This window comes from Manis javanica, chromosome 12, assembly GCF_040802235.1.
Source record: "Manis javanica isolate MJ-LG chromosome 12, MJ_LKY, whole genome shotgun sequence".
NCBI lineage: Eukaryota > Metazoa > Chordata > Mammalia > Pholidota > Manidae > Manis > Manis javanica.
In genome coordinates, this window is record NC_133167.1 from 29,366,251 (window position 1) to 29,388,660 (window position 22,410).

A 22,410-nucleotide genomic window follows, 5' to 3' on the forward strand; every position below is an offset into this window, starting at 1 on the left:
CCACAGGTTGAAATGAAAACTCTGGTTTTACTCTCCATGGCTGAGCCTTTGAGTTGTACTAAAAATGCAGTAACACTTAATTTATAATGAAGTAGAACAAAATAACAGGATCATAATCAGGGTGTATCTCCTGTAAGCTGGTCTCTAGATAGTTGTGGACTCCACTAGAGGGCGATAGAGCGTGCTCAGCAAGCAACCTGGGCTTAAGGACAGTGTCTGGGTCTAGATCACTAGTTCATTCAGTGTGCAAACCAGACTCCAATTCAAAAGCACACTAGATTCCCTGAATGCTTCTTATATTACCAAACACTTGTTTTTTCGTAAAAGGATTCTCATTTTAGTCATACTGACATTCTGATTTCTCAGTAACATATAAATTCAAATGTTCTGTCATAATAATAAAATTAATAAAAAATGTAACTTTTAAACAAATTAAATGTTTTTAAAAAACAGAATGTGTTATAGTTCCTCTGGTGTTTTAACATTTAAATTTAAAACATCTAACGGATAAATCAAAATGTACAGGTAAAAAAATGACACTACAGCAATAATAGTTTAATATAACAGCTAACATTTGAGTGCTTACTATATACCACACTTTACTTAAAAAATAACATATGCATTTTATCAAAAGGGGAAATTGAGGCCAACAGAAATGAAGAAATGTGCCCAACAGCACATAACTAATCAGGGGTAGAATTGAGCAGAAACTCTACTCTTTGACCAGACATCACATATCACCCAGGAGGCCAACCCACCCTCACTGGAGCCCAGGAGATTTTGCCCTTATGATAGTCAAAGTTTAGTCAAAGATAGAGACATTTTCCCATTGTACTTTATGTACATAATATAGTATAACTTTTGTATATTTAATAAAACCATGGCAGCAATCCAATTTACACAGTAGAAATAGTACATGGCCATATTTCTGTAATTATATTGTAATTGTCTTCTACAACAAGAAATAATAATGACAATTAACAAGGAAAACAATCATTTGGAAAGTTCAATACTCTGAGGTTCTTACACTTGAAACATATTAGTGAATGATTAGCTTTGCAACAGCTTATTCATCATCATCGATCTTTAGACTTCTTAGGAACTTCACATATTGCAATGTGAAACTCCTAAGGGAACAGCATGTAGCTCTTAGGTGTGCCCCTGGAATGACTTCTACACAACAGCCTAATATTCAAGTCCCAAAGAGCGAAGGCTCACCCAATGAACTGAGAATCAACTCATGATGGACTTTGGAAGGAGTTCACAGAGCAAACTACTACTCTGAAGTATAAGGTATTTTCCTTGCCCTACAAGATCTAAAAAAAAACAGTGAGTATGAAATTTGAGATCATCACCACTTTAAAAGTTTAAAATAGGATACGAGACTGTGTTAGTGTCCTATTGCTGGTTATCACAAGTTACTACAAACACAGCAGCTTCAAGCACACATTTACCTTACAGTTCTGGAGGTGAGAAGTCTGCAGTGAGTCTCCTTGGGCTAAAATCAAGTTGTCAGCAAGGCTCTGTTCCTCCTGAGGCTCTAGGGGAGAATCCATTCCCTTGCCTTTTCCAGTTTCTGACTGCCTGCATTCTTTTGTTCCATTTTTAAAGCTGCATTAGACAGTCAGCTCTTGCTCACATTGACTCTGTCTATTAACTGACTCTCCTGCCTTCCTCTTTCACTTATAAGGACTCTGGTGAAGACACTGGGCCCAACCAACTAATCCAAAATAATCTCCCCATTTTTAAGGTCTTTAATCCAATTGGCAAAGACCCCTTTGCCATGTAACACACATATTCACAGGTTCTGGGGATTAGGATGTAGATATCTTTCCAGGCCATTATTCTGCCTACTGCACACAGAACAGTATATAATTTGTGAACATTCCACAATCCATCTTTAAAGTAGTTACCAGAATATAGAACTTATTTTCCTAAGAAACTGCATATAGTGGTTGGACAACTAGTGTAGTTAACAAAGTCCATTTGGAATTAAACTGCACATGTATAATAATCTTGGACCTGGAAAAGGGGAGGCAAGAGAAAGCAACAGATGTAAAGGGGCAGGCCTTTACAATAAAGTAGATGCAGGCTGCAGGTGAAGAGAGTTGAACTTGACTATGCATACATGGCATACTAATTGTGAAATAATTTTGTTATGCTCCATAGTATTATTGTCTATCTTTTCTTAGCAATGGTGGCAACTGTGTAAAACAGATTTATACTTATTTACAATTGATGAATTTTTATAATTAGAAATTCTAGATACCAACACCAAACATATCCTTTGGCACACTGTAAAGGAACAAAATAGAATCTGGTAATTTAAATTCTAGATTCCAGAGCATGACTCTGCCACTCACTATCTGTGTAGTCTTTGGCAAGTCAACAATTTCTGTGACTATTCTCAGAAATTAAAAATGGGGATAATAAATAGCTCCCGCCTGTGGGGTTGCTCTGAAGTGAAAGAGAATAAATAATTGCCAAGGACATTCTGGGCCACTGTTAGCGTGCAATAAAATGTTAAGTAGCTGTTACTGGGTGAATAAATAAGCAGCCTTGGGCAGCCGGAGAAAAGACATCAGTGTAAAGTGGTAAATTCTTAGTTATTTACCCCCAAAGAATTCAAATCATTAGACTGATACATAAAACTGATGAAGAATTTTGAAAATGCCTGTCACAACTGGATATTTATTAAGTTTCAGTACATTTTGCACAAAAATCAGTTATAAGATACAAAATTTCAAAGCTGCTCCAATAATATTTTGACAAAATATAGGACAGCAATAGTGTGACATGGTATAAACTTGGTCCCCTGTGAAAGAGGCTCTAATGGGAAAGCGAAGTAAAATAAAACTTCCCAAAGAGGCACCATGTATGGACCATACACTGTGTTGGCCGAAGGAATAATAAAGGTCAGATCAAAGATAAACCACTTCCGGTACCAAAAGTCTCAAAAGTAATTTCTTTAGAAAACTGACTAAACCATATTAGTCCTTTGTCTGATTTTCAGTGGAATACCATTTAACCTCTAATTTCAGTCTTTATAGATGTATACTGTGTAGCATTTCCACATACCAAATCAATGGCCTCAATCTATACTGCTTTCTGATTCTAAGTTTCTGTTTTTTCTGTCTCATCCTTCCCAGCTACACTATCAAGAAGTTCCTAATTAGCATCTCTCACCAGTTGTGAGAGTCTTTCCTAGGAATCCTTATTTAACACCCACCCATGCCTCTTTGGGCCTGCTTTCTATCTGTATTTTAAAAGCAAGAAATTATTAGACAGCCAATTTGAAAATAGGTGAATTGTAATTTTCTCTAAACCTGATATTATCTCAAAGGATCTTGGGTAAATTTGGTATGTCACTAAGCATCCAGAAGAATCACTTATAATTACTTCTTAATCTAAATTGACAAAAAAGTAAAGTAAAAGGAAGTCTGGAAGAACATTTTTCCCTCCCTTCACATGTGGACTATAAGGAAATCTTAAAATTACAGAGAGAATGTCAGAAAAAAAATGATGCTTTTTCACATACATTATTTTAAATAAGGAAAAAATGGGAGAAAAATGGGAGAACAAATTTTTCTGACAACATCAAAAGGGTAAACGCTCACCGGCTCTGCAGAACAATAATCAGGCTTCATGAAGAAGCACGGAAGTTCACTAAGGGAATGGGTAAACCTACACCCAAACAGCACTAATCCTTTGCTAGGACTGTAACAGATTATTACTTTTTCACCTTATTTAGTGGAAGTCCCTTTAAAAGAGATTACATATAATAAAGCTACCTCTGTGTCTAGTAAATGTATTTAGCTAAAAAGTACACTGCCAAGATAGTTCAAAAGAATTCTCTAAAAGGAAGAGCCCTGTAGGCAAATGATTTCCCTGGGCTCTGTTCATGGAATCATCCTTCCTGTAATGAGGTCTTAGATGAGGCTGCATGAGACATTTTCTTCTGGCCCTTCTTAAACTTGACACTTTTTGGCTTTTCATTTTAATACCCTGGACATTGGTAAATTTTCAGGCAGGAAGACCTTATTCATTAACAAATGACCCAAATGCCTAGAATATTTCAGAGGAAGAATGTGGCTACAGAAAAGCAGAAAGTGAAACAGAGAAATAGAGAAGTGAAAGTACTCCTTTAAAGTTATGAGTGTAATGAATGCATCATTATTTACTGTGAGACCCAACAGCAAATAAGAGGTAGGCACCAAAACCATGTACAGCAGGAATCAACTGTAGGAAGTAAAGCTTTCTTTTTAACTCATTGATTCAGTATCATTCAAGAATCAAGTTTGGGTAAGAAACTGAACTAAAATTATTAATACAAGCAACAAAAAAGAAATAAAAATTTCCCAAGGGGCTTACAATGTATTTAGGGAAATAAAATCCTTATGAAATGGCTAATTATAACACAAAGCAAACCAGGCCTGAGTCCCAACAGAAAATAGGGAAAATAAACGGATAGAATGTCTGCAAAGACTCATATACATCTGAACAACCCAAAAAGATCTTAGGGAAAGGAAAAATGTGAAATTACCTCCATTCAATAAACCATTTATTTATATTCCAGTCCAGTTAGATAACACACACTCACACACACACACACACACACACACACACACACACACACACACACACACTCCCCTACCTGAGACTGCAAAATAATACAGAGAAACATGTTAACAGACATAAATTAGCCTAGTACGAACAGCACTATGGATGCATAGTAGAAGAAACTTTGAAGCAATGATCTCTCAGGAAGAGCTGCGGGTAATGCTGGAGCACATAATAACGATCGATAAGAGATGCCCAGCACAGAGGCAGTAATAAAAAATGTGTCTCAACAGCAATAATCCAGTGTACTGCAACTGAAGAGTTTACTTTTATACCTTTTCCAGTTTAACATTAGACAAAAACTCCCATTAAAACAAGATATTTGCAATGTGATTATTCCCAAGTAGATGACAAAAAAATGTTCAAACTTTCTGGAATATTTAGTGTTTTTTACTTTGGCAATGAAAACAAAGACTACCAGAAAAATAGTTGCTTGGCAGCTACTTGAAGAAAAATCTTCACCTTAGTTCTACATAGAACTTTTCTCCCTATGTTATTCTTTACTTTGAAACATGTTTAAATCTCAGGCATTAAATTGAATATTTAGCAAAGGCTGAGAATAAACTCCATAGCCAGTAAGAACAGTGAGCACTCCAACAGCACAGAGCCTGACACTAATTGACTGAGATGTATCAGGAACTCTTGGGAATGAAGTGTCTGCTAATTAGGCCACCACGAACAGATTCCCAAACCTTGACAAAGTTTTTCCAAACATCTGATGAAGAGCTTTGATTTATGGGCTGTCCAGGTGAAACAGGAACAGATGGTATCTTTTAATAATAATTGGCATATGAGTTTGTTAAAGATCTCAATCTCTGAAAAACATGCAGCTCTACAGAGGAAAACAAAGAACATTTCTAGAGTCATCTACCTTATCTTTGTCTTCAACGACATCTGCCAAGAGATCATCTGGATCCAAGATTCCTCCATCTGTGTATTCTAAGTGATGAATCTTCACCCAATAGCCAGGATCCTGGGGTAAAACCACCAACAATTTTCATGAATCAAACTTTTTAAATAGGTAAAATACATTTTAATTTTAAAAGAAATAAATTAGCTCATTAAAAATACATACTAGTAATAAAGAAACTTTTAAATATCACAATCAAATGTTATCTTTTCATTTGGATAGATATTTGGTAGTAGTGCAAAAAAAAATCCTGTTTAATAAAAATCAATAAATCAAATTCCATCAATTTTCCTGGAAGATAAATTGCAATGCAAAGCTAAATTGCCCAAGCTACTTGAAAAGTTTATTCAAGGAGTATTTTTTTATAACCTACAACTTAGGTAAACCCAAAAATAGTCTGGAAAAGAAAGATCTTCTTGAGGGACTTTCTGAAACTGGACTAGACATTAAAACTGAGATCAAAAAGCTTAATGAAAAAAATAAAAAGGCAGAAATCTGTGAAGACAAAACTATCCCTTTGGAATATATGAATGGAATGGGGTGACAACCAACCACTTCATGTTTTTAAACCTCTATGCTCTGTGTGAGATCTCAGCTCTAACACTTGCAATGAAATCTGGAGGAAGAGCTCCAGAGCTAATTTCCATTCACTGAAGCATGACAATTACAACTGTATTCAGAGCTGACTAAGGGTTTCAATTGGGAAAGTGACTTAAGAGATCTCTACGGTTAGGGGCCGCAAGAGGCTGGCCCACGTGGGGGAACACTGTGAGGGACGACCTACTGGAAGTAAAGAAGGCTGAAGCTGGCTGGATCATGGCCTGGCTCTAGAGCAACTACTAAGTTTGAAGGAAATACATATTACCCTCGGGGAGGAGCCAGTCAGTGGGAAGTTGGGAGCAGAATGCAGCTAACTACAGTTCAAACCCTGAGCAGAGCCCTTTGGTTTCCAGGAGACTGGGGCCTAGAACAGAAGTCCGGGAATGAAGCCTTCATGCCTGACAAGCACAGGATTCATGATGAGGGACCTGGATGTAAAGCCAGGGACTTCCCTTTCACTGAAGGCTTTGGGGAAGCGACAGGGAAGAGAGTTTCAAAAGGGACAATGGGTTGTTAAAACACATGAGCCTGTTCCCTAGAGTGGGGAAAATTCAATAAATGTTGGAGCTGTATAGAATACAAGGTGTTTGCAAACCTACTATACACATGCACATCGCATATAACCTTCCATGTGTACATATGTTATATGGTACTGTTAAGATATGACCGTTACAATGCTCTATGGGGAAGGCAGGGGTCTAAGACTGCTTCTCTCAGCTGATGCCATATCCTCACCCTTGGGGAGATATAATAATGTGGTTCCATTAGATACATAAATCATCTTTTGTTTAATCCGTATCATTGGTTCTCAAGTTTTGTTATGAAGTGCAAGATAAAAATTCAAGTGGATGGTAGAGTTTGTGTTGGGTAAAAGGGTCCCCCCCGCCATCAGTGGTCTGCTCCGCTGCACGGGTCAGAATGCTATGGAACCCTGTCCCACTTACATCATAATGGCCCTGCTGGGGTACTTAAGCAACAGCCAGGCCAGTGACTCAGTGAGAGAGTGAGGAGAGAGGAGAGAGGAGAGAGGAGAGAGTGGATATAGTGACTTGATCTTGCAGTCTTAACTTGAACCTGTGGCACCAGGGTGGACATGCAGGAAGGTAAATAAGCAGAATTCTCTTAAATCTTGGACCCCATGTCCTCTAATTATATAATTTCTCATGAGGAAAAAGGAGCTAATACCTAATTGTAATAACAAGTTCTGATACTCTGTATACATCTTTAGAAATACCACATACAACATACCCAATATCACTGACATCTACACACAATTTTCATAATTGTTGTTTCCTTATATTTTGGAGCAAGTGAAGTTTCAAATACTCAATTTCATGGGTGAGGGGTTCAATGCCTAGAATGATTGTCCACTCAACATGTCTTTTTTGAATGGATAAAGATCCCAGAAAATGCCACATGTCCTTTTTTGTATTCATTCCTCAGAACTCAAGAACATCAGAGAGGATTCTCCTGAGGCACGTGTGGTGCTCACAGGACGCAGTGACATACCAGGACACCTTCATGCCGCTGCTGAGGATGGTGAGGGAGAGCAGATCACAGAGAGAGGCTGGGCAGGATGAAGAGCTGAGCTGCTCAGCATAATCCCTATGTATTTCACGTTCCCTTCAAAAAACAGGAAAGGGCTTCAGGGCAAAGGAACTAAGACTGAAGCCTCTGCAGAGGGACAAACTGGGGTGTGCTTGCAAGGATAGGACAGTTCCCCATATGAACACGCGGACAGCTGTGAGATACTGGGCTGTGATGATAACAGTGTGGGAACTCAAGTACAACCTCTTCCCTCAGATCAGCACAAACTCACACACACACACAAACACACCCTATACTCCTTCATACCAGATACAGCCCCATTATTCCTTCCTTTCACTTTTTCTCCCATATACACATGCCTTCATTCCAGATGCGTCCTTCCCATTCTCTACGAGCGTTACCCAGATACACACTTCCACCTTCCCTCCTCAGGAAATCATTCTCAGACTCAGCTGTCTACACACTAACCCATACATCATGTACACCCTTTCACACAGGTAGCTTGTTTTCCCTCCCTCATTAGAGCCAGACTAAGCCCTCAAAAACTCATATGCCCTGAAGGGAATGCACTTTCATGTACAGTCTTTCTATTCCACATATCACTTCACCCAACCTTCCGCCAAAAGCCTGCAGCCTTTCAGGGAGCTGCGCCTCTGGGAAGCTCAAGCACACTTCCTCCAATGAGCTCCGTCTGAAACTATTTCACAATAAGAACACATTCCACCCTGTTCATGTGTTTTGGTGCACCATGTACACCGTCATTCACCACCCCCTTACCAATGTCACAAACTCTCTCACTGGTATGTCCCAGAACATACACAGACCTCCACACCCTCAATCCCACACAATCACACCACACACATACCTCAGATAAAATGTACGTCTCATGGCATCCGGTGATTTCACATAGGTATGTACTTCCAGGCCATGTGCACACATAGCAATAGTCTCATGACCATCTCAACTCCTATAGACTTGACACACTTATTCTACTTTTCTCATGTCTGAAATTTCCTTTCCCAGGAATCCCTCAGTTGCGTCCGCATAGTGCTACGATTGGGCCTCCTGACATGACTCAAAACCAGGTGTTGGAGGAAAGGGAAGTTTCCTCCATCGCCACCCAAAAATTCTTTCCACAACAACTGGGAATGTCATGCGTCGACAACCTTCACTACAGGCCTCTCCAGAAGAAAAGAGGTGTGGCTGACTCACAGGATGGGGAGGAAGTACTGGAGCCAGCCTTGAAGAGGGCCAGAGGAGAACAATCTGCTTTGCCACAAGGGGCCCCAAAAACATCCAGCCCCTTGTGTGCAGAGGAACGCCCGCCTGTCCTCGACTCCACCCTGGACAGCAGAGCCCTGCAGGGAACAGAGAAGGTTGGTAGTACGGGGAAGCCCCACACCCAGGAGGAGGGCTCCAGGGCCGAGAAGCCTGAGGGGCTGGGGGGCCTGGACAGCGGCTTCAGCTCCCAGGTTTTAAATCCTGTCTTTTCTTGTCTGAAGAGGAAAAACGAGAAAGTAGAGGACGAGGCGGAATTCCTGGAACCCACCTTAAAGAGGGCCAGAGGAGAACAATCTGCTTTGCCACAAGGGGCCCCAAAAACATACAGCCCCTTGTGTGCAGAAGAACGCCCGCCTGTCCTCAACTCCAGCCTGGACAGCAGAGCCCTGCGGGGGACAGAGAAGGTTAGTAGTACGGGGGAGCCCCACGCCCAGGAGGAGGGCTCCAGGGCCGAGACGCCTGAGGGGCTGGTGGGCCTGGACAGCGGCTTCAGCTCCCAGGTTTTCCATCCTGTCTTTTCTTCTCTGAAGAGGAAGAACGAGAAAGTAGAGAATGAGGCGGAATTCCTGGAGCCCACCTTAAAGAGGGCCAGAGAAGAACAATCTGCTTTGCCACAAGGGGCCCCAAAAACATCTAGCCCCTTGTGTGCCCAGGAACGCCCACCTGTCCAGGAGTCCAGGACGGAGCACAGAGCCCTGCAGGGGACGGAGCAGGTTGGTAGTGTGGGGGAGCCCCCTGCCCGGGACGAGGGCTACAGGGCCGAGACGCCTGAGGGGCTGCTGGGCTGGACAGCGGCTTCAGCTCCCAGCTTTTCCATCCTGTCTTTTCTTGTCTGAAGAGGCAGAATGAGGAAGACCGGAACGAGGAGGAGGAGGAGGCTTCAGTGGAGGAGAAGGAGCCGCAGTATGTGGAGGATGAGTCGGAGGCATCGGAGGACGAGTCGGAGGCATCGGAGGAGGAGTCGGAGACATCGGAGGAGGAGCTGGAGGAGTTGGAGGTGTTGGAGGAGGATTCAGAGTCAAAGGAGGAGTCAGAGTCATCGGAGGAGGAGTTGGAGGAGTTGGAGGTGTTGGAGGAGGATTCAAAGTCGGAGGAGGAGTCGGAGTCAACGGAGGAGGAGTTGGAGGAGTTGGAGGAAGATTCGGAGTTGGAGGAGGAGTCAGAGTCATCGGAGGAGGATTCAGAGTCGGAGGAGGAGTCGGAGTCAAAGGAGGAGTTGGAGGTGTTGGAGGAGGATTCGGAGTTGGAGGAGGAGTCCGAGTCAACGGAGGAGGAGTTGGAGGTGTTGGAGGAAGATTCGGAGTTGGAGGGGAAGTCTCAGGAGGAGTCGCAGCCAATGGAGGAGGAGCGGGAGGTGGTGGAGGAGGAGTCGGAGCCATCGGAGGAGGAGTTGGAGGAGTTGGAGGAGTTGGAGGTGTTGGAGGAGGAGTCGGAGTCATCAGACGAGGAGTTGGAGGACTTGGAGTTCTTGGAGGAGGATTTGGATTCAGATTCGGAGTTGGATTCGGACTCGGAGGAGGAGGTGGAGGAGGACTTCGATATGGAGGCGTTTTTGGAGGAGGCGGTTATATGGAGGAGGAGGTGGAGAAGGGGGTAGAGGCAGAGGAGGATCAACAAGAGACCAAAAACACTGGCAGGAAGACATCCTCCTATGAGTACACAGACTCTTTGTGGCCCCAGAAAAGCGGGAGTGGAGGAGATCAGAGATGGTGGCATGAGAGGTGAGACAGAGGCTTCTTCCAAAAACCGCATATAGTATGAAAATATCATGGATACAACTAATCCTGTAAGAACAACAGGAAAGAGGGTGGCACCAGACTGCACACACCTGGACAGAAGAGCAGACCTCATGGAACAGGGTAACGTACCAGAGCCGTGGCCCAGCGGGACCCAAGCCCTCCCCCAACCCCAACTCACCGTCGGGAGGAAGAGAAATGGAGCAGGGAGTGAGTGGAGGCTTGGGCCTGCTGAACACCTAACACTGGAGATCTGCTCTGGGAGCACAAACCTACATTTCATGGTGCTTTCGTGATACTCTCGTGATTAGAGGACTGGAAAGCTAAGACAGGCAGAATTCCTGGAGGGACTGATATTCCAGCTGCTTGTGGAAAGCAGGGATTCCAGCTGCTCTGGGACAAAAGAAAGGCGGGCAGTCTGAGAGACGGCCTAACAAGGAAGCCCTTAACAAGAGGGCTGCTAAAGGGGCAAGGATTGCACAGAGCTTACTACTCAGGAGAAAGGATGGGTAGACAAAATTGTCTGCGTGCACTCTGCCCGGCAGTTTGGGAGCTTTCACGATCTTCAGGTGCTCCAGCTCCCTGGCTGCCTACACAGCTCCAAGGACGCCCTCCGTGACACACAGCCTACTGCACCTTTCCCCAGCCAGACCCACCTGGTTTGCAAACCGGCAAAGCCTACCCTGCTGTTAGGCCAGCCGGAGGGAAGATCTGTCTATAACAACTACAAATGCAAAGCATAGAGGCTTATACTTGCCTACTTGGCCCACTGGTTCACGCAGTGGAGACACGCATAGAGGCCAGGAAGCAGGAAACAGCTCTTTCCTTACCCCAGGCACCAATACCACTCCCCTGCAATCCTCGACATTGCTTCAGGGCTGAGCAGCTCTAGAGAGTACAGCTTCTGGACAGTAGAGGGCGCCATATACAAATATGAAAGGCCAAAGGAACCTGGGTCAGTAAAATTATGAATGCAACTCCTGAGAAAGACTTAAAGGACATTGACCTTATGAATCTTCCGGAAAGGGAGTTCAAAATAAAAATCATTAACATGCTCATGGAAGTACTGAAACATATGTAAAAACTCAGGAATGAATTCCAGTTGGAGATCCAATAGTTGAAGAGCACAATGGAGGGTATTTAAAGCAGATGAGATGCTGTCGAGGAGACAATAAATGGAATAGAAATTGGAGAAGAGGAATACCAAGAAGCTGAGGCATGGAGACAAAAGGATCTCTAAGAATGATAGAATATTGAGAGAACTGTGTGACCAATCCAAATGGAACAATATTCGCACTGCAGTGGGACCAGAAGACAGACAGAGAGAGAGAAAGGGAGACAAAGTGTTTTTGAGGAGGTAATTGCTCAAGGAATTGTCCTGCAAACTTTGGAAACACTGGACACACTTAGGGAAATAGTTTGGGACCTTCCATTACTGCCTCTTCTGTCCTCTATGTTTTGACTTCCACGTGGTGCTTTGAGTGAAGGCCATAAAGGCTCCAGGTTCATTAATGATGAAGTAACTGAGACTCAAGGAATTGTTGGCTTTTCATACATAATCTTTGGCAAAAGTAGTGCAATATAAGTGCACCAACAAATCAAGGGAAAATTTTCAACTTCATCTCGCAATGAAAGTTTTTATAATATTACTTATTCTCCTTTTCATGTAGGAAGAAACATATTTGAGCATCAGGCATACACTCACTTCACCTCCTAGTTCACAGATCAACTAAGTATGTTAATCACCCCATGTCATTTTTCATTCAGTTATGTGAAGTAACCATAATCAGCAGTTTTCTTTACATAAAAGACTCAAAGTTTCATTTTTTAACCTGGGATTAACCTAAATTTATTTGAGGAAAAAAGGTCCAGAAATTTGTAGATACAGCTGTTTTTCAAATAAAATACAAATTTAATGTTCAAAATCTACTGCTTACATCATCACAGCACACTAATTCTTCACAAGAATATGGGAATTTCCTTTTCCTACGGATTGAAGAGTGACTTAAATGCATAAAAGTATAAGTTGCATATAAATCTGCAGGATTAAATACACTATCATCGTAAAACCAACGATCTATCAGGAAAATCAAATATTAAGGTCTGAATTTAATAAAAACTACACATACAGGTATTTCTAAAGATTTCCACTATGAAACACTTCTAAAATATTAAACCATTACTAATGTAATAACACTGAAATAATATGTTTTCAAAATAATTTTAAAGAAAACAGATGAGTTTTTCAAAATCCTGTTTTCCATCCATTGTTTACAGTGGAATCTTATAGTCTAAAGGCCTGGATTGCCAAGGTTTTAAAAGCCTGTGTGGTCCAGAGGAATTGAAACCCGGCAGCCAAAGAATGGAAGCAGTCATGTCTCCAAAGAGAAAGAGAAGCTATAATTTTGAAATCATTTACTCATTGTAAAACCCTGCAAGTATTTTGCTAACATGAATTTCAGTAAGAATTTGAGAATGCAAATTCATACACCTCAAGCTTTACTTAATGCAGCCAATTAAATCCAAACTTTCTTGTTTCTATGATGCTGGCACCTTTGCACAGTAACAACAAAGAATACCTTTGACAGATGCTGTCAACCACTGTGTGTACCTTTTTTGTATATGAATGAATAAAGAAGGTAACATTCTACAGGTAACCGCCATGGCCTCTAGGTCTTTATTCAAACACAGGTTTATGCTCCATCATTGAAGAAATTAAGACATAGAACATACAAGCTTATTTACCTAAGAGGTATTGGTAGCAGTGTTTAAAAAAATAAGTTAACTCTAAGATAAACACAACGACCTCATCAACTTTATTCCTGCTCATTGTTTATAAAACTTTTCAGTATAGCAGTAACAGTGAAGGATTATCTGTCCCTGATTTTCAAAAGATTTGGGACAACTACCACCCACTATTGTTAGCTTTGTTTCTCAAAGCACAGAGTCATTCCTCTAGAATGCTATAGATGCAACCCAGATGTAGCTGAAAGGAACACAGAAAGCACAGGAAAGGAACAAGCTAAAAAGCTGAGCTCAACATCTCCTGCTTAGAGATGACCACCCTGCCTGTCAATCTAAAGTTGATTCTCTGCCCTTATTGCCAGTATCAAACATCATCACAACTCTATTCAATTACCTGTTAATGTTTTTGCTTAGTCTCCCCTAACTAGAAAACAGGCAGCATGGTACAGAAACCTCATTTATCTTCTTCAGTCCATATCCACAGCTAAAACCACTGGCATCCATTGTTAATCTGTCATACGAATAAAGACAAGCAGAAACAGGAAGGAAGAACAAAGAAAAAGAGAAAGACCTCACGTTATAACACAGAAAGCCATTTACTTACACCAAAACAAAAGCTTTAATCATATCTTTGATAAAGCCAAGGGCAGCACAAGAGAAGTAGGAACATTCTGGAATGCACATCACTGATGGTCATTGATGTCACACGTATGTGTTCGCTTCTTGCGACATCTATGGACAAAAAGGGGAAAAGCCCCATTGCTGGAAAAGTAAAGCTGACATTTCCGTGAAGAGAGAAGGCAGACAGAAATTAGCAAACATAATAAAAATGTAAGTTAAATGGTATGTTAGAAAGTGTTAAGTGATTTGGCAGAGAAAATAAGAGTAGGGTGAAGACAATGAGAGGATGAAGGTCTTCTCTTTTTAAATAAAGGGTCAGGTGAGGTCCCAATGAAACAGTAACACTGAACAAAGATCTGGGGAGGCAAGACAGTGGCAGTCTAGAGAATGGAAGGCAGTCTCCTAAAAAATGGCTGTGCCCTTGTGCAAGTCCGTTAGCGGCCATTTGGAAAAGAAGTCAAAGCTCAGAAAAGAGACTCTTAAAGGAGTCCCTTGTGTGTGAGGATAGGAGTGGGAAAAGTCAGTCACTTCTCAGGCAGAAGTTGGAAAAATACGAAATGGTGGCAGCTGCCGGCCCAGCCTCTCCAGCGCAATCCAGTGCCCATACCAAGGAAAACGCTCACGCCACAACATTAACATTCCGCTGGTTTCACATCATCATTAAACATGCTTAAAAGCACCTTTCCTTTTACATGAAAGCATTTCCAGAAAGGCAGGAGAGGGACCTATACATTATTCGCACCTTATGTTCCCTTCCAAGCTGCTGAGGTCATCCAGGTGTAACGGCATGGACGACGTAAGGATGGGGATCAGCTCGACCCCTCAGAATGAGGCTGTTCAGTGGGAGAAGGGTAAGTCTTAACGTCAGGAAGACTAAGCTGAAATCCAAACTCCACAACTCAGACAGACTGGGAACAATACCCTTGACCCTCAACTCAATTGTGAGAAATTCATTACATGTTCACATACATGCACCTACATAGGCACGCACGTGTATTTTTTTCTTGACACCATAACTCTTCAGTTCTACAAAGGCAGAGCCATTTCTAACATACATACTACTGAAATCCCAGCACCTGGCATAGCGTTCCCCTTACAACAGATCTATAAACGGGGCCCATTATCACCACTGCCACACGTAATTCTCCAAAACTAAATGCTGAGGACAGTTTAGAAGTGACAGACCTCCTGGCCAGGAGAAAGAAGAAAGTCACCAGGAAGCGAGCAAAAGGTCCAGAAAGAGAAGGATGAGAATGCACGACCAGCTTTACATGTTAAAATCTGGACCAAGAAGAAACAGCCTTCCCCAGTTTTTCTCCGTGCTTACACATTCAGGACGTGGGCTGTAGACCAACACAATCCATGACCTGCTTTTCATCTGCAACAAGTACAGAAATTGGGAGCGAGCATGTACAATTTTTTATAGTAATTTCTTATTGCTGCAATATCCAAGCACATGATTTTGTACTTTATAAAAGTATCCATTTTCTACAGGTTGAAAAAAAAACAATCTGGTCTTCCCCCACACAGAGTGTGAGAAGTCCTGGGTACACTGGTCATCGGCCCGACACCTAGCACCTTAACTAAGACACATAATTAGCTGACACAGTTTGCTGACATTCGAAAAGTAAGCCTCCACACACAGGGAAAACTTCCACTTATATATTACTCATAGGAAAATGCACGCCAAATATGAAAAACAATTAGCTACAACTTTTATAAGCTTTTAATCGGACTTCTTTTACTCTCAACAACTCACCCACTTCATGAGAGTAGTGAGTATGTAGGTAACAAGGCTGAAGACTGTACTTCTGCCTAAAGCACGGCTTTAGTACACCATTAGGCTGCTTAGTTAGAAGCACAGCGGAAGAACAAGCCTCAAGCAGAGATGCCAGTTGTACAGCAGGCAAACCACCACCACCACCACCACACCACGAAGGACACAAAGTTCACCTTATAACAAAAGATGACAAAAACTTCAGAAAAATTACCAAAATGTTGAAGAAAACTTTTCTTAGAGTTATATCACAATATGAGTTACACGCATTTACAACACTTACACATATATATATATATATATATATACTTATACATATTAATACAAAAGCTGAGATGACTTATCTGATATTTACTTTCTACAAGAAACACTCAATCCTTATCTTAATTTTGAAAGATATAAAAATATTGTAATTGAAAAAAGCTTGACACATACCCATAGTTCTAGTCATTAATACCACCCACTCTTTCTTCCCTAGAAATCATCCCCAAACAAGTAAATCTAAAAACAAACATAAACTCCATCTTCATAAAACCAGTAGATGCTTGCAATGCAAATACTATTTTTTAGAAAAAGGAAGGGACGGATCAAGATGTAAAGACTTCTCAGGGAGAAAGGACAAATCCCAGGGCCTCTAGACGGAGATAGTCAGCATAAAACACAAACCAATCCTATAGGACACAGCGTGGAGACAGCAGAGTCCATGATAATCAGAAGAAGATGGGGGCTGAAAATGGAGAATAAAAATTGTTTGAAAATGTATTTAAGGGACGATGAAATCCAAGTTGCCCACCACCAAGTCTCCTGTCCAGGAACAAGAGACACAATCTCTGGAGAAATTGCACCATAGTAGGGTTCACATTTTAAGACATCAGGCACAGAGAAGGTCTGAAGATAAAAGGCTACAGGCTGCAGAATTAATGCTATGCTACCCCACCGAGCCTCAGAAAACCGGCAGCCAGCCTTACAACTAACCTTCCTCTCCAGCTACTACTTATAAGCAATTAGGAGAGTGTGTGTCATCAAAATGAGGGACCCAGGAAACAGAGGACCCAACACCCCAAAACGTGACAATTCGTATGCTAGCCATGCGAGAGCTCGGGGAACAACCATCCCTGATTGGATCAGCCGCTGAAGAGCAGTAAGAGTGAGCTTCATCAGGGAAAAATGCAAAAACCAACACATGCTATGACAGTTTTAACTCTGGAAAACGGCACTGAGAGTCATTTTATACCACTTAAGGAGAGAGAAGAAAACAAAAGATTAAAAATAAAAAGCAAATAAAACATATTAACTCCGGGAAAAATAAAAATTTGCACTGGACAGAAAATAAATGGTTATTACTATTGGCTCAAGAGTGAACAATATCTACATAATCATTGTAGTGAAAACACTGAAAATATATTTAACCAGAATTCCAACAACAACTTTGGATGACCAGTGGAGAGAAAAGGTAGAGAAGCTATAAAAAAAAAAAAAACCATAAATGTTAGCTTACCCTAACAGGATAGAAACAGATAATGGTGAAAATTAATGAATCAAGAGATAGCAGTAAATTCATATTTAGAAATAAAAGTGCACTGCTTTCCCTAGATTCATAAATTATTTACAATTATCGAGATAAATACCAGAAAAGGAAACTAACGGGTACAGAGCAGCGGCTTTGTGGAAGCAGCATGGGCAAGAGGGTCTCAACAGACCAATGTTTTTTGTTATGGCCTTTTTAGCACTGTTTAGCTTCTTCAACTGGAAAATGGCAAACTATGGCCCACACGCCAAATCCTGCCATCATCTATTTTTATAAAGTTTCGTGGAACACAGACCCATTCACTCATGTAAAGGATTGTGTATGGCTACCTTTGCACAACAGCAAAGTTGAGTAGCTATGACCGAGATCACATGGCTTGCACAGGCTAAAATATTTACTATCCAGCCTTTTGCCAACTTCTGCTTTAAACCATATGTATGAATTACTTTGATTTTTAAAATGTAAATGGTATAGAAGGTGGCCCAATTGTTCTCCAGAGGAAACTCTTTTAGACATTTGTTTTAAGTCTATCTGAATATAAACTCCTTTTCTCTCAATAATAAGCATTTTTAATGGTCTCAACTTTCTCACTTCAGAAATCATCTTTTGACATTCTGATATCATCAATGGCAATTAAGTGTATTTATAGTCCCCCACTTTTCCCACCCTTCTTGCTCCTAATATAGTTATTCAAATATATTTATTTCCTTTAGTGGTTACTTTTATCTTCAATGAATAACTCTGTTTAATTCTATCACCTATAAACGGCATCTCCACTCCTCAGGGCCAAAGATGACATCAGTTCTTACTCCTGCCCTTCTCTCCTTCTGCCCTCACTTTCCATTTCTGTCAGCTCTACCTTTACTTGTACATTATCAAAGTGGAAATCATTTATATTCTCCTCTGTAATGATAACCAAACTTAGGCTGTAATTTGATTCCAAAGTTGAAAGCCAATAGACAGCATCGATATTTTTGGCAACCAAGGAAATAGTGTTCCCTGACAAAGCAAATAGGAAATGACTATTTGTCATTCCTTACAGGGATAATACATACAAATATAATTCTCCTTTTTATAGCCTACCCTTTGGCAAATATTATGTTATGTTGTTCTGATATGTAAGCTATAAGAGTTGACCACAAAATATATTTTTATAATATTTTCAAGAGTATATGTACACATTACATGCGTAATATATATGTATACACACAGTATATATGTATATATGGTTACAAACACGCAGGCTGATATAATCACATTCAGTAGAAAAATAAATTGTGATCAATTTTGTATAGGCAAGAAATATTACTCCCTTCATGAGAATGGGCATGGTTGCTTTGGATAGCAAAGTAAAAATAGGCTAATTATAAATGCCTGGTATTTACAATATGTGAAGCCCTTAATTTAGCCAAAAAGCAATAAAAAAGGGTATTAGTAGTTTCCTATTGCTTCTATAACAAATGACCACAAAGCCTGGCCTTAAAATCAAGGTGTCAGCAGAGGTGAGTTACTACTATCTGGAGACTCTAGGGAGAATCCTTCCCTTGGCCTTTCTAGCTTCTAGAGTCTTCCCAGATTCTTTGGCTCACGTTCTATTTCTAACCTAAAAGCTAGTAATGGCCAGCCCAGTCTGATCTCCTCGTCTGCTTCCCTCTTCCACATGTAAGGACTCTTGCGATTACACTAGGTCCACAAGGATAATGCAGGATTATCTCCCTATCGCGCAACTAACTGGCAATCTTAATTCCATTTGCTACCTTAATTCTCATTTGCCGTTCAACATAATACACACACAGGATCAGAGTACGAGGGAGGACTAGGCAGTCTGGGGAGTCATTGTTTTGCCTACTACAGGGGTCAAATACAGTATATTTTCCCTTTTTGTGATAAAGAATCTAATAATTACTCCAAAGTAACTACAAATAAAAAATATCAGTGTGCTAGAAGATCTGTCTCAGAGCTGTATTTAAAAGGAAGGAGGTTAAAAATTAGGCTAAGAAAGCAACTAAAAGATGTATCTTCCAAAATTTTTACTATTGCCTTTATGAAATGTTGGATCGCATTCAACATTTGGCCTAACATTCCAGGGAATTTTACCCAAGAATATTTGTTTTTAAATAGTCTAAGAGACAAAAGAGATATAAAACAGTGATAGAAAATTTAGGATTGAAATGAAATTTAAAGTAATTGAGTCAGTAATAATTCAAGGCAAAAAAACTTATTAACTTAAAGCACAGAGGCACAAACTAATCAGAACAGATGCTAGCTAAGTAAGGCCAAGCAGGTGTTACCAGGTGATTACATCGGCCCAACCATTTGACTTTCAGAGCCATGCTTACCAGTGGGAAAATATTTCCAACTGGTAATAGTCTGCTTATTTGGTCCTTTCAGATTGGGGAAATGATTAGATTGCCTCCATAGTGAATAACACTTCATAAATGTGAACAGTCTTTATTTAAATACACATCCTTCCACAATAGACAGGAGGGTTTATTATCATATCAGCCTGTGGTTTCTTTTTACTATAGAAGAATGACCAAAGTTTTGACTCTTTATTACTACCTAATTAAGCATACTTTTTTTTCTCATTATTCTTTGAAATCCGTACAAGTCTAATACATGCTAGAAGGCAGAATCCAACACATAAAAAGCACAGTATAAAGCATGCTGGGACTGTAAAGATTATACTACAGAAACAATGCCTTTACAATATTTGTGACTCCCCATGGAAAGTAGGGCTTGGCACATACAAAACAAACAAAAACAACACTAAAGTTCAAGCCTATAAGGAAGTCCATTATATGCCAGTAACAAAGATGGAAACATGGGTTAAGTTAAACATCAGGAAAGTGGAAAAAGGAAATTTAGTTTCTACATGTGTTGAATTTGAGATGCCTCTGGATGATCCAGGTTAAGATGCCTATCAGGCAGATCAAAATACAGTAACGGTGCTCATAAGAGGGGTAAGGACTAAGACATACACATTTGTGAATCAAATATACAGAGGTAGTCAAGTCAGGGAAAACATAAAATACCTGAATAATTGGAGGGACATTTATAGCATTGAATGGAGAAGAATAAAGATCTAAAATCAGGGACCTAAGTTTCCACTTTAGGAAGCTAGAATAAAAACAGCAAATCAAATCCAAAGAAACCAATTAAATTGACAAGAAATCAACAAAGGAACACGTCAACAAAACCAAATTGGTCACTTAAAAAGATCACTAAAGTTGAAAAGTCTCTAGCCATGTTAACAAAAATGAGAAAACTCAAATTACTGATGAGAAATGAAAAAGGAGACATCACGACAGCTTTTATGAACATTAAAAGGATAATAATGAAACACTATGAATAACTCTATGCTCACAGATTTGATAACCTAGATGAAATGGACCAATTCCTTGAAAGACACACTCTGGTAAAACACACACAAGAAGAAATAGATAATCTCAATAGATGTATATCTCTTAAGTAAGTTGAATCAGTAATTAATAATCTTGCAGAACAGAAGGCACCAGGCACATATGGGTTCACTGGTGAATTATACCAAATAGGTAAGGAATACACAAATTTTGTATGATGTCAATGGGTAGAAGCAGAGGGAATACTTCTTCTTTCATTCTATGTGAGCAGCATTACCCTAATACTAAAACTAAATAGACATTAAAAGAAAATTACAGACAAATCTCTCTCATGTGCATGTAAAAATCCACAACAAAATAATAGCAAATTAAATCCAACAATGTATAAAAAGAATTACATAAACAACTACCAAGATTTACCCTGGGTATACAAGGCTGGTGTAATATTCAATAATCAATTAAGGTAATCCATCACACATTTAGGCTAAAAACAAAAAAACCACATGTTCAAATCAATAAATACAGAAACAAATATGACAAAATTCAACACTCACTCAAAATAAAAAGTCAGTAAATTAGGATTAGAGGGGAACTTCCTCAAATTAATAAGGAATATCCACAAAAAAATCTACAGCTACCATCACACTTAATGATGAGAAAATTGAAGCTTTCCCAACAAGATCAAGTACAAAGTAAGGATGTCCCTTCTCAACATCGTACTGGAAGTTTTCGCTAATTCCATATATCCAGAAAAGGAAATAAATGGTAAATAGATTGGGAAGGAAGAAACAAAACTGACGTTGTCTGCAGATGACATGACAGTCAATTCTCTCATATTTTCTAATAGAGTAAAATATTGAAGCTAATAAGGGGTTATAGCAATTGCACAATACAAGGTTAATATGCAAAAGTCAATAACCGCCATATATGCCAGCAATGGACAAGTGAAATTTGAAATTAACAACACTGCCCTATTTACATTAGCACCCAAAAAAATTAAATTCTTACATATAAATTAAACAAAATATGCACAAGATCTAGTTAAGGAAAACTACATGTTTCTGATAAATGAAATAAAAAGGCACTACATAGATATTCCTTGTTCATGAATAATACAACTCAACATTGTAAAAATGTTAATTCTTCCCAACTTGATCTATAGCTTCAAGGAAATATCAACAAAACTCCAGTAAGTTATTTTGGGGCTATCAACAAACTGATTCTAAAGATTATATAGAAGGGCAAAAGAACTGCCAACACAACACTGAAGGAAAACAAACTTTTAGTACTAACAATTCCTGACTTCAAATACCTGATTTTGTAGACTTACTATAAAGCTATGCTAATCAAGACAGTGTGGTAGTAGCAGAACAGATAAATTGATCAATGGTATAGAAATAGCCCAGAACCAAACCTATATAAATAGAGTCAAATAATCTTTGACAAAGGAGCAAAGGCAATTCAATGATGCAAAGACAGTCTCTCAAACACTGGTGCTGGAACAACTAGACATCCATATGCAAAAAAATTAATCAAGACACAGACCTTATACCATTCACAAGTATTAATTCAAAACAGATCACAGTCCTAAATGTAAAATGCCAAATATAAAACTCCTAGAAGATTAGTAGAGAATAGCTAGTTGTCTGATAAAGGAATTATCCAAAATATAAAAAACACTC

General features: G+C 39.8%; 1 protein-coding gene across 9 annotated transcripts in view; it reads right to left on the reverse strand.

Annotated features, from left to right (window-relative positions):
• PARD3B (par-3 family cell polarity regulator beta) overlaps positions 1-22,410 on the reverse strand; it is a 1,156,296-nt gene that overhangs the window by 861,549 nt on the left and 272,337 nt on the right. For all 9 annotated transcript variants that reach the window (XM_037009251.2, XM_037009249.2, XM_073218305.1 and 6 more), the window contains one exon: positions 5,492-5,593. In XM_037009251.2, the coding sequence (XP_036865146.2) occupies positions 5,492-5,593 (102 nt within the window). The remainder of the gene's footprint in view (positions 1-5,491; positions 5,594-22,410) is intronic.